This window comes from Sceloporus occidentalis, unplaced genomic scaffold (genome assembly GCF_023333645.1).
Source record: "Sceloporus occidentalis isolate IW3139 unplaced genomic scaffold, rSceOcc1.0.p SCAF_1, whole genome shotgun sequence".
NCBI lineage: Eukaryota > Metazoa > Chordata > Lepidosauria > Squamata > Phrynosomatidae > Sceloporus > Sceloporus occidentalis.
Window position 1 is genome coordinate 268366984 of NW_028316981.1, and position 14133 is coordinate 268381116.

Consider the following 14133-nt stretch of genomic DNA (forward strand, 5'->3'; position numbering starts at 1 on the left):
CTAGAATGGTGCCATGACAATGAGTTCAAGAGGACTGCACTCAGCCTTCCCCTTCACGGCTTCTGTGGCACCATTGTCCTAATGATTAGAGTGGTGCCATGGCAAAAAAATGGGGGGGGGGGTTACAGAGGGGGCTGCTGCTGTTGCAACAAAGCCAGGAGGGACACATTCACTCCTCCTCACCCTGCAGTGGGAGGAGGATCTGACCAAGTGTCATCCCTTTTATGGGGTGTCACTTGATGCAGGCCCCCCCACCCATGCACCCCTAGTGATGCCATTGGCAACATAAGGTGCATTCTGGTTGGCCCAATAAAATTATCACTGTTTTGTGGTTTTTGGATGACACTGTACTTTGCTATGTGGCCAAAATGGCTACCCCTAGATAAAGAGAGATCTTGTAGCACCTTTGAGACTAACTGAAAAAAACAGCTGGAAAAGACTGGCAAAAAAGGCCAGCTTCCCGGCAGCTTGAGGGTGTGGTGTATGCATAATGCACACCCCCAAGGCCAGCAGGAAGCTGCTGGTCATTTACATAGAAGCAGCTTTTCGGCACTCCAGTGGCATGGCATTTAGACACTGCATGCCGCAGGAGCACCAAAAAGCAATGGCAGTGGTGGAAAGGGCACCTTTTTTCTGGCACAAAAAGGAGCTGCATTTTGCCGCTTCTTTTTGCACCAGAAAAATGCAGGATCAGGGCCATGGCATGTGGTTGCCACAGCCCCAATCAAGAGATCAAAGGGGGGATGTCAAGCCACCCCTTTAGGACCATCTGTTTCAGCCCAAAGAAAAAGAAAGAAATTAAGGAAGGAAGGAAGGAAGGAAGGAAGGAAGGAAGGAAGGAAGGAGTCTTTCAGTTAGCCTTAAAGGTGCTAGAAGATCTCTCTACATACTGATTCTACAGACTAACACAGCTATATCTTTGAATTCTACCCATGGATATATTTTCAAGAAACTACCTTAATGGTCATCACTGAATAAGGTTGATTACATGCAATATTAAAAGGTATATCAAAATGATATAAACCTTAAAGAGCCCAAGGTTCATTATGATCTCTGATTTTGCCATTTGGGATAGCTTTAACAAATTTAGGTTTTTTTTAATTATAATTATAAAGAAAAAAGGTGGGGATAGGAAAAGTAGAGGGAAATGACAGGAATAGGATATGAACATTAGGTAGACATATATGGTAATAAAAGCTGACTTTTCGGGGCATATATTTTCTGGAGGTTGGCATCTATAAAATACACATTCATACATAGCTAAAGTAGTCTTCTGACCACTGAAAAATAGACTGAAAACATTTATTTCCTACTTTGGAGGTCTTTAAACAGAGGTTGGATGGCCATTTGTTGGGGCTGCTTTGATTGAGATTTCCTGCATGGCAGGGGGTTGGACTGGATGGCCCTTGTGGTCTCTTCCAACTCTAGGATTCTATGATCTTTCTAACCTTGGAGTGTAAGGCTTTTTTGCAACTTAAGGGAACTATGCTTTTTTAGTTTTTGCCTGGTTGCCGTAATATTGTCTACATATCCATCCAAGTGAGATAATAAAATCTTGAAGTGGAAGATTGATCTGTACTATTTGAAACTGTATGTCAAAGATATTTTTCCTGAAAATGTCTCCAATGTTAAAATAAAATCTGACCAGATCATCATCATCATTATAATTATCATCTGCCCAGCCTTTCCCCAAGACTCGGTCTCAAGGCAGTTCACATATTAAAATGACTATAAAGAAAAACACACAAAAACACATTCAAACTAAATCAAACTAAGAACCATATAAAAACATACACTCTAGAAGATTAAAAAAAACAATACAATTTAAAACAATATAGCACTTACAAACTTCTTTCAATTCTAAAAGTCTGTCTGAATAAAAACATTTTGCTCTGCCAATGGAAGAGGGATTTCCAAAGGGTAGGTGCAGCCACTCAGAAGCCCTCTGTTGTGTTTTCACCAATCATACCTATGAAGGTAGTGGGACTAACAAAAGAGCTTCTTCTGCAGACCTCGGGGTCTGGGCAGGTTTATATCAAGATATATAGTGTGTTAGAAAGCTAGGACCTAAGCTATACAGGCCATAAGCTGCACTTTGAATTGTTCCCAGGAACAAACTGACATCCATTGGAGCTGTTGCAACAGAGAAATTGTATGTCCCTGCAACCAACCCCAGTTTATACTCTAGTTACAGTTATTTGTACCAACTGAAGTTTCCAAACACTGGTCAAAGGTAACCTCATACCACTGGCTGCCCTGACAATGCCCCCAGGCTGCCCCCACACCATCTGCCTGACCAGACAGTAGACAGAGTCATGCCATGTCTTCAGCGCAGTGTTCGCACACACTGTGCCAAAGAAGCTGAGAACTGCCGCCGCGACAGCTAGGGCACCCTTTCCACAGTGCAAAAAGGAGCTGCTTTTTGCAGCTTCTTTTTGCACATCAGAAAGGCTAGATCAGGGCTGCCGTGTGTATCTGCCATGGCCCCGATCTGGCAAGGAAATGGGCAGCTGCAGGCAGTCTGTTGGGCCCCTTAGAATGATCTAGAGAACGTTTTTTCTTGTCTGTCTGTCTGTCTGTCTGTCTTTCTTTTTTTGTCAACAAGGGCCTCACAACTACCTGCTATAGACATGATGGAATCCTGCTTTGTTGTAAGAAGGCATTAACAACTTCCTTCCTCACTTGGCCACTTGGCCTCTGGCCATTGTGGACAGAAGACAGGGCAAAGATCCAATGAACATTTGGTGTCACTAATCTTTCCAAGGACTCCTCACGCTGTACAAATTGAAAAGAATAAATTATTATTGGACAAGTAGGGGTCAAGGTTATATCCTCAGAGACTGCATCTACTATGTCTTACAAGTCAAAATAGATCTGAACAACTTTATCTGCACAATGCTGTGAAAAGCCTTCATATTATAGCAGGGAGACAAATTCTAGCCCAGTTCACTGTCTGCTGTGCAAATTTTCTCTTTATATTTACATAAGACAATATTCCAAAATGTGGAATATTGGTAGTGGCTGGTGACTTCTGTATCAGTGAAATGTACTGCAAGTTTCAATCCAAACTTTAAAGGTGCTGAACCTTATTCTAAGAACAAGTTGGTATCTTGGATAGGTTCTTTAAAATTTGGACTAAAATTTAGAGTGAATTCACTACTCCGTAGCATGGGAGTCACCACCAGGTACCACTGACCATAAACCAGGATTCAAGATAATCCTGTTTATGATGAAGAAGCTCTGTGTTGGTGCACAAGGACTATTTATTCCCATTTTATTTCTCCTTCTTAGTACAAAAACACTAAACCCCGAGCCATCACTCAAATCTGAGATGCTGGCTTCCATTCCCAAAATCAGTTAAGATTTATAGTTGAAGAAAAATGCAGATGGACAATTCTGCTTTGAAAAGGAAGTGGCATACCAGGTCACCTTATCCATAGAAGACACTAAACAAATATTTTCTGGTTTGGCTAGCAGACATACTAGCAATGAATAGCAAAGTGGCAATGAAAGGGTCATGTATAACAACTCTGCTTCTCATGCAGAGAAAGCTAGGGTTCTTTAACACTCTAGTTTACAATTCTGTGTGAATACAGCCAAGGAAACTTACAGGTTTACATTTTTAAAGTTGTATTTCTGATAAACGAGAGTCTTTTGAAAATTAGCATTAGGAATTTTAAAACAGAACTCATATTTTTACAAAAGTTAGTGAAAATAAATTGGTTAGAAACATATATGTTACTAGCATACAAACAATAAGACAATTTGCAAAGATAGGAAATTTATACCAAGTCTGGGAGGCAAAGATGTCGAAAGATTCATGATCAGTTCCACAGATGTGAGATTAATGAGGAAGAATTCTTGTATCTCTGGGACACCATCCTGCAAAACAGAAATAGAGTGACTGTTTCATTCCCTGTTCTTCAGCAAATATTGCAGGATCTACAGTTCACTGAGCACACTGAAACAAAATACATGTGGACAAGATTCAGCAGTTGACTGCTGCTAGTGGAACAGGAGAACAGAAGAACCAGAAAGTGTGTGTGTGGGGGGGGGGTCTTTTCCCTACTGCATCTAGTGTCCCCTGAAAACTTATTTTTTCTGTTGAATCCAGTTTTCAGATGCTGTGAAGTGCTACTGTCAAGAAGATAAGAAAGTTCTGAAAATTCCTCATGTGTGAGATTCACTTCAAAGGGTTTAATTTTAGTTATCTTCCAGCAAGGTAATCTGTAGGCCCCAGGTGGATCTTCATAGCACACATATTGATAAAGTACTGTATATTTTAAACAGTTTGCTGTTTGCAACAGGCAAAATATTCTGCATGGTTATAAGCATTGTAGATAGAAATTGAGGTGAGAGAGTGAGAGAGACATGAAAAAATCCATTATGCACTTGGAAAGCTATCAAATGTATCACACTGGCAAGGAATGAGGCCAAATGAAATACGTTTATCCCGCTTGTATTAATCTATATTCTCTCTTTTTTTAAAAAAAAAAAAAAACTGACTGTACCCTTGGCTCTTTCCATCAATTATTAGAGGGGGAAAAACCATCCCCATGCATTTCAGGAATTAGGACCTAAATTTTGCAGCAATCAAGACCAAAAAGCTATTTTCCCCAGTGTTGAAGAGAATTGCAATTTACCTCTAAAATAGTAACATTTATGGTTGCTGATGTTTCATTTTCACCTAAAAGCAATGATCCTGATAAGGGAATATAATCGACACCTGGTTCAGCCAGTATTCCTTCAGTCTGATTCTTTAAGCCAAGAAATTCCGAAACTGTTGCATAAGTTACATTGATGACACCTAGTGAGCAGATAATAAAAAAAAATAAAGTAAGAAAAAGGCTTGTGATATAATCACAATAAAGAAGAAGAGAAATAAAAATATTCAGTAAATAAAAGAATACTCTAATAAATAAATAATTTAAGAATACTGTCCATTTCAATGATACATCCTTGAGTCCCAATTTTGCGTGAAAGACATGATATAAACAAAACAAAACAAATTATTTCATTGGAAAAAGTGAGATGCCTTAAATGACTTTCTTAATATCTGAGATCTGGGATGACTTATGCCAGATATGAGAGAAATGCAGTGACACATTCCAGCAGGAAATGTTCCTGTTCAGAGCTGTACTCCTACCCTTTTTAGGAAACTCACTTCCATTCCTGCTTCTCCACTTCAGGAAGATTGTCCCCACTATAGACAATGAGCATTTTGTCCCCAATTTTTTTTTGGTGGGGGGGGGGTTCTCCAAGCCTGCTGTTAGTAGATTAGGGGAGAAATACTAGCACCCCAGAAAGGAGAAAAGGCCTTGCAGTTGCCTGCCTGTTACTACTGCTCCCAACTGAAAACTGCTGGCTAAGATTCCACTCCCTTCAGAACCACTACCCCTCAGTCACTGAATAGGCCAGGAAGTACCACATATCCTTTTTCTGTGAGGGATTAAAGCTGGCTGCCAGAAGTGGTAGGGTTGCCCCTTCAGGGAAGCTGCTTACTTGTTCAGAGGGTAGAAGGAGAGAGAGGCTTGAACAGGAGTGGTCTAATTTGTTTTGCTAGCAATAACTATAAGATATGTTATTCAGAGAACATGGGAGGGGGAAGAAAACCAGAAAGCAATCAGTGACACAATAATGGGCAAAGGGAAGTATGGAGTACAAAGACAGCAGTATCAGCAGAGGAGAGGGTAGAGACTGTTTGTTGCCCCCAAACTATTGTCCACATCAAATAGGCTGGATACTTTGGCAACAGGCCTCCAGGACTAAAAATGCTGCTACTAATGTCAGTTCAGTAAATGGAAGAAGAAAACAATAACCATCCAGCACCTGATGAGCATGCCAACCTGACTTGTGTTACAGACATGGCAACATGAAGTTGGGAAGATTATAGAAATTTTGTTAGTGTCCCATCCACCCCGCTATATTTCCCTTTCTGAACTGGCTCAGTTTGTTGTCGTGGATACATCACTTAATAAACCAGGAATAAGCCAGGAGTGGATAGATCACTTAATATGCAGGAATGCATATAGTTGCTTTCACTTTTCAAATTATAATGCCCCTATCCTCAGGTTTTATAAAATGAAATATACCAAATGAAAAAGACAAATAGGAGCTAAAGTTATATCCACTGGACCTGTATCTGTCACATCATCCAAGTAAGGAGTTTATCGCACCGCTCTTTCCTGTCCTTTCCTCCAAAGCTAGGTGCAGGATGAAAACTTTAAAACACAGATTTTATTGCACACCTCCGTGCCCAGGCAAGAGGCATCCATACTTGATTCAGACGTCTCTGGCACTTTTTGAAAGAACAGGATTTTCCAATTCTTTGCAAGGAGCAGGAGAAGTCTGGATCGGGTACAGGATGCCTCCTGCTTGAGAATAGAGGTGTCCAATACATCCATGTTTAAGTTTTTATGCTGCACCTAGCTCAGGAGGAAAGGGTGGAAAAGGGCAGTACAATAAACTCCTACAACAGGATCTGAGCAGTTTTTGTCTGCAAAGTGTCATATAAATTATTCACAGTAGACTGCTGAATAGTCTACATTTTGCTGTTGTGGACAAGACTGTAAAAGGCCAAAGAGGGACTGACTGAGTAAGAGGAATGGTGAAAGCCTCACTGTAGCAAAGCAAGATTCCATCTTGCTTAAAAGAGGCTGTGGTGAAGCTTTTACGGGAAAAATCTTCTCTGAACCCAACTAAACTAAATACTTATTGGCCAGTGTGCAAATACTGTACCTCCCTTTGGGGGTTCTGGGGCATGTAATGCTACCCAGCTCCAGTGGCTTGTAGATTACATGGATTATCTCTTAATCCATTTCACTCTGGTTTCAGGCCTGGTTATGGGACAAAAACCGTTTTGAGTTGCCTTGCAAAATTGCAATTTGTTTCATAAAGATCAAGTAGACAGAATGTATTATAAAGAACAAAAATAACTTTCTGGCCTTGCATTGCACATTTTAGTGCAAGGACAAGAAACAGACTGGGGGAGTGCATTCCTATTGGTTCTGCTGGACCTACTGGTGGCTTTCAGTATTGTTAATCATGGTGTGCTTCCAAGCTAACTCACTGGGATGGCACTTGGGTTCACTGCTTTACAGTAGATCCAATTCTTCTTGGAGGGGAAAACTCAAAAGGTGGAGCTGGTAGATTCATGTTTGTCCCCATGGCTGTTGGCCTTCAAGGTCTCCCAGAGCTTGGTTTTGCACACCCCCGTGCTATGCTATTCAACATTTACATGAGATCATCAAGGGAGGTTAACCAGAGTCTTAAATACTGTGGCAAGACTACTGACATGTAACTCTTCTGTTGAGACAGCTTCACTGGCTAATGAGTCATTTCCAGCCACAATTCTGAGTAATGGTTATAATCTATACAGTCCTATAGAGCTTAGGGTCAGCCTATCTGAGATGCTGTATTTCATGGTATGAGCCTGCTTGAGTTCTATGACCCTTAGGGGAGGACTTTCTCTTAGTCCCCCAACCAACCTGACTTGTATTACAGACATGACAACATGAAGCTGGGGACATTATAGCGATTATAGGTTCAATTAGTGAAGGCAGAGGAGAGAGCTTTCTGAGCATTCACCCCAGATTATGGAATTCTCTCCCACAGGATGCTAGCTTGGCCCCCTCTCTGCCTTTTTTCCACTGGCAGGTAAAGACCTTCTTTATCCAGGCCTTTAACTGTTAACTGGTCATTGAGGAATGCCTTTAATTGGTGTGTGCTAGCTTTTTATACTTATATTTTAACTGCTTTTTAAACTGTTTTAATTTATTTAATATGGCCATTTATACAATTTCTTTAAAACTTTCATATTATTATTTAGGTGTATTGTTTATATTGTGACCTATGTTGATTCCCATTTTGGGAGAAAAGTGGAATATAAATTAAATAAATATTGTGCAAATGGCACGTATTTATAAGAAATGGTACTTGAACATCGCATTTGCTGTTAGCACATAAGACTGGTCACAACTAGTGTTTTCTAAGATTCTTAACTTATGTTAAAAGTTAAACTGAATGGGTTAGCTCACCTACTGGTAACTTTTAATATAAGAGATGAGTAATTATTGTTCAGTGTTTAAAATTTGAAAATAACATTTATAAAGATACATTCTGTTTTGAAAAACATGAAAGTTTTACAACTGAGAGTCTCAGTGAAAATCAATATACTGTTTTACTATTCTGAAGGCTGACACTGTTGCAAAATGGAAAATGTAGCAACTAATCTTCTTACAAGGCATGCACATATTCTTAAAATTACATGACTGCTTGTCCATTTGCACTTGTTGCTTGTTCATTCAATTAAGGTTATAGATCTTCAATTGTAAAGCTCTAAGCAGACTGACATATGAAGTTTTCTGTCATTCTTTTGCAAATGACCAATTACAGTATCACTTTAGAGCATGTTTTTGTCCCTATGTGCCCCCGGCACGCACACACACCACACACACTGAACTAAATTGAGGGCACAGGTCAATTTCTCTTCTCATTCACTGTCTTACAGGGCAGTACTGATGTCCTTTCCAGTTCCAATTTTGGCTTGGTTGTGGCCATTTGGAAACAGGGTAGTAGAAGAAAGGAGGTAAACTGTCACACATGCAGGTTGGGGGCCAAAAATAATCCAGAAAACCCAGGGGCTTTGGAAGTGTTTTGGAGGGCTTCAGGGACTGAAAAGTCAACCTTGTGATTGCTTATGGTGGCACCTTTCCACTCCCAGTTATAGAATCCCACAAGGTTCTTTTCTTCCTTCCGTTTTTCATTACCACAAGGTGTTAAGATGCTGACATGCTTTTATTCAGCTTTTCAGATGTATGATACTATTTTGCAAGTTCCTTTCAATAAGGTTCTAGGCCTAACACTACTGCAGAATACTTAAGTCCATTGATTTAGTGGGTTTAATCATGCCTGGACTAAGGCTTTACACTGATTCTGTGATTTATTGTAAAGGATCTCATGGTATGTAGTAACTGAAAGGCAAATTTGTGTGCATGCACATTTGTAATTTATAATTTATAATATCATATTACGTCACAGAAGCCAACTTCTACCATACACAAACCTAGAGATCCAAATTCTCTATTAATGAAAAGCTGAATCGTGGTGTTTCCTTCTTGGGCCAAAACAATTTTAGATGAAGATGCAAAATCCAAGACTCCATGTGGCTCATCACTAGCCTCCACAGTCAAAACTGCTTCATAACCTTGGCTGTCCAGGGCAGCAGCTCCCAAAGAAGTGACTCCTGAAAAACAAAGCAGTTGACTGCATTAAAGAGGATAGTCACATGCAAGAATGTATCCTGTTTTACTTAGTCAGAATATCAATTTAAGTCTTTCTTCAAGTGTCTGTAAGATCTATAATTTAATGAGAGCAATAAATTAGAATGAATCATAGAATTATAGAGTTGGAAGAGACCACAAGGGCCATCCAGTCTAACCCCCTGCCATGCAGGCACACACAATCAAAGCACTCCCAACAAATGGCATATTTTACAGTACAAATGGCGGGTTATATAGTATGTATAACTGGCAAGAGTGCAAGCAATTTTTTAAATTGGGGGTGCTCCTGTTCATCGGCACCACTGAGATACCCAGCCAACTACATTCTTCGAGAATTTTTGTGTCACCTTAGCATGTGCTGAACTATTTTGTTGGGGAGAAGGGTTTTTTTCCCACTTCAAAATTGTATTTCCATCAACCACGAGATACCCTAATCTCTTGTGGGTGGATAGTGCCACTGTAGCACATTTGGAGAACGAAGCTAATAAGTCTAGGACAAGGATGCTAAGGTTTATGAGAGTTGAATAATTACCAGGGACTAGGAGTTGCACAGACTCTCAAAACTCCACAAAACACACACACCACCATTCTCCTCACCTCATCATTGGATTTTAAAATTAATCAAAATGGCCTGTTTGGGGTCCAGAAAAAAGACCTTTATTTACCGAATAAATGGGAACGTGTCTTCTAATTTACTTCATATTTTAAAAATGTCCTCTCTTGAGCCTGTAACAGTGCAAATAGGGCCAAAAACATGGTGAAATTGTCCCTCTACATCTCCCTGGGAAATGGGGGAACATTTTTTTTGGGGGGGAAGGGAATCAAAAGAATTGGGGTAAGTGCTGGTGCTTAGTAATACCCTTGGGGACCACATGCAGCCTGCAAGCTCCACTTTCTCCAATGTTGCCTTAAAAGATGTTTTGGTAAGGAGTGACCAGCAGAAAAGATATATTTGGACTTCTGTTGAGCATCTAGTCAAAATATTGCTTTACAATGTTTGACAGATGTGTCAAAGACAGTGCATTTTACTATAGGAATCATTAAAAAAGAGACTGAAAATAAATTTCCATTCTTGTCACAATGTAATGTGATTGCACTTGGAACACTTTAAATAGTTATGTCTCCTTTCTCTCAAAAAGGATACTGCAGAGTTGGAAATGGTACAGAAAAGGCAACCGAAATAATAAAGGGTAGCTGGAGCAACTCAATTATGTAGAAAGGTTACAATATTTTTGAATTAACAGCAAGCCCAGTAGAGCACATAATAGATATTTCTAAATCATGAAAGCTCAGGATAATGTAGATATAGAGGAGTTTTAACTCACTCATATTACCAGAAGCTGAGGTTGATCCAATTATGTGAAATGGTGGGAGATTCGAGACCAAATAAAGAAAGAATTTCTTTAAATAACACTTTGAGTCTTATCTCATGGAGGATTTTGCAGCTCTGTTCCGATGCGACTGAGGGTCCAACCATGCGGATTCATGTTAAAACATGATGTATTATCTCACGTGATTGCTTTCGGGGGGGGGGGGGGTTGTTCCGAGGCGCTTCCGCAGTCAATCCAAACAGTAACAAGCAAATTCACAAAAAATTGTCTCCAAGCTCACTTCAGTTTCAATCCAGATTGGTCTGGTGTGGAATGCAACTTTGCTTCCATCCTGGTACACCCCCCCAAAAAAAATCTCCAAGGTAGGTCCCACATTTCCCATGATGCTGCATTGCAATTTTGTACCATTTGCTTCCGGTGCTCCTTCAAGAATGGATGTTTGGATGTGGCTGACTACTCCAACTCCCAAAATTCCATAGCCTTGATCCAAGGAACCCACAACAAACTCCAACTCCCAGAATTCAATAGCACTGAGCCAGGACAGTTAAAGTAGAGTCAAACCAGATTATTTCCCCAGTGCAGATACAGCCTAAGAGAAGGCAACTGTTACAAAGGGAAGAAGAGTGGACTGGATTCAGGGAGGTGGTACTTTAGGGAGCATGGAGAATAAGGGAAACCGGATACAATGGAAGGAAGCAGTTGGGGGAAGAAGGGAAATCTGACATGGAGGACCCAGGACACATTCTAGAGCAGCGGTTCCCAAGTTTTGTTGGGCCACGACCCCTATTGTGGCTGCAAGTTCCGCCCGGTGGCCTCCCTGATTGGTTGGGAGGCCAGGAAGGGGCAGGACCTCCAGCCACCTACAAGCTCCAGCACCCTTTGCAGTCAGAAGTCCCGCCCCTTCCTGGCCTCCCAACAAGTTAGAGACACCGGCCAGAAGAAGGCACGGGACTTCCTGCCGCAAAGGCTGCTGGAAGCCCTTCCACCTCCACCTCCTCACCCCTCCTCCTCCTTCTCCTCCTCCAGGCCTGCCACGGCCGCCACCTGAGGAGGAGGAGGAGAGGCAGCCCTGTCCCCGTCCCTGCATGGTGGTGGCGCCAGCACCGGCACCCATGGGGAACAGGGGAGGAGGAGGCCCTGTCCCTGAGCGGTGGCAGCACCAGCGCCGGCACCCACAGGGAACAGGGGAGGAGGAGGCAGACCCATCCCCGTCCCCATCCCTGTCCCCATCCCCATGTGGTGGTGCTGGCACCCACGGGGAAGAAGGGAGGAGGAGGAGGCAGGGGCGAATCCCAACCTGGCGACCCCCAAGAAAGGGTCAATCAACCCCCGAAGGGGTTGCAACCCCCAGGTTGGGAACCCCTGTTCTAGAATAAATTGAGTAAAAAATAGAATAAAATAGAAGGGAAGAGGAAACCTGAAGCTGTCATTCACATGAGGCTAGCATTCACATGAAATTGGAACCAGGAAGTGGTCCCCTTCTTCACCCCGGAAGTGCAAAGGTTCACGATGTGTTCAGACACTCACTGAGCATGCGCAAGGGTGCCAATTTGAATAGTTGAATCCGCATGGTATGTACCGGTGTGGTAAATCAATGTGCACTCACTCCGCTTTGACTCAGGAATGGCCACAATTTTGCTCTTCACGTGTGATAATTCATCACGTGAATTGCCTTGGATTTGAAGTGACTCTGCTTCACCCTTGCTACAGAAGGGCCACAAAAGGGCTTTGGATTAGAGTTCCAGTTTCACATGTGATAAGGGCCATAGTTTAACTGGGGGATTTGCTACCACAAAATGTGGTGATAGCTACCAACCAAGACGTCTTTAATAGAAAGTAATAAATTTTTCAAGGATGTGGCTACTGGTGTGTAGTAATCATTATGAGATTATGAGATTATAAACTTCCAGAATCAGCAGCACTGTGCTTCTGACATCCTTTTTTGAGGAGCAACATCTGGGGAGCTTCCTGGCTTTGCAAATTGGCCAGCTGAGCATGGCTGGGAGCCAGGTTTTAGGTGGGAGGTGGCATAGGCAGCAAAATGCAAGAGATAATAGCCATCTGCATCCCAAAAGAAGATTCTAACTGGGAAAGATAAACCAGGTTTTTCAGCTGTGTGAAAAACTCCTCATTCAGCTGCTGCTCCCCAAAAAAGGATGCCAGAGACACAATGCTTCTAATCCTGGAAGTTTATAATCTCATAATGATTACTACACACCAGTAGCCACATCCCGGAAGAGGATTCAACTGGGGAAAGTAAGCCAGGTTTTTTAGCTGTGCAAAAAATTCCTGAGTCTACTGACTGCATGCTGTGATTGTAAGGTTCCCATAGGCATACAGTTGACCACTGAGGGAAAGAGGACTTTATTCTCATGCACTAGATGTCTCTACACTAATGCACAGAGCATGGGAAATAAGCAAGATGAACTCGAACTCCTAGTACAGCAAAGCAAATATGATATAATAGGCATCATTGAAACCTGGTGGGATGAGTCTCATGATTGGAATGTGGAAATAGAGGGGTATAACCTTTTTAAGAGAAATAGGCCAAACAGGAAAGGAGGAGGAATAGCACTATATGTCAGAGATATTTACACCAGTGAAGAAATCCAGGACATCAATCCTGGAAGCCAGGTGGAGAGCATCTGGATAAAAATTAAAGGGGAGGGAAACAACAAGGATGTTATGGTGGGAGTCTACTACAGACCCCCAAGTCAGATTGAGGAATTGGATGATATCTTTCTTTTTTTTTCTTTCTTTTTTAATTTTTTTAATTTTTATTTATAAATACATCTTACAATACAAACATCTAAAATTCTATCCCATTCAAACCTACATTAACATAACACCCATATACATAACCCAAAAACACAAAAGCACAGGAACAAAAAATACATTTTTCCATCCATTCGCATACATCTAACATAAAACATAAAACACTGTGACTTCCCTTGGTCAATCCTTGAACCGTTTCATTTTTCATTATTCCTGCATATCTTCAATTTCCTTTCATCTTTCTGTTTTCTCTTCACATGAATACATTATTTCTACTCCTTTTTACAAATTTAACTTCTGTTGTTTTCCGTACTTCCACACTCATCTATTTTTTATCTAATTTTATCAATTTTTCCTCATTACTTTAAATTTCATTCTGTATGTTTGGCCATTTTTTCCTTATAAATACATACAATTTTCCCCAATTATTTGTATCAGAATTTTCCCTTCCTTCCAGTTTCTCTGGCTCCTTTTTGTTTTCAATTAGTCTCTTTGAAATTATATCCGCTTCCATCATATCTAATACTTTGTTCATCCATTCCTCAGGCTTAATGTCTTTTTTCATTTTCCAATATCTGGCATATATCAATCTAGCAGCCGTCAACATATAAAAGATCATTTTGCCAAACTGTTTTTCCACTTTTTCTTCTATCATATTAAGTAGTAAGACTTCTGGCCTGAATTGTAATTCTATTCCAATTATTTCTTTAATCTCCTGTTTTATCATTTTCCAAAATTCTTTAGCT

The 14133-nt window shown here is 40.9% G+C and overlaps 1 protein-coding gene across 1 annotated transcript in view; it reads right to left on the reverse strand.

Moving 5' to 3' along the window:
* Positions 1 to 14133, reverse strand: part of ADGRV1 (adhesion G protein-coupled receptor V1) — a 361649-nt gene that overhangs the window by 261125 nt on the left and 86391 nt on the right. Inside the window, exons 37-39 of the mRNA XM_089483154.1 lie at positions 9065 to 9244; positions 4644 to 4807; positions 3789 to 3882 (exon numbers count right to left, since the gene is read on the reverse strand). Of these exons, the coding sequence (XP_089339280.1) occupies positions 3789 to 3882; positions 4644 to 4807; positions 9065 to 9244 (438 nt within the window). The remainder of the gene's footprint in view (positions 1 to 3788; positions 3883 to 4643; positions 4808 to 9064; positions 9245 to 14133) is intronic.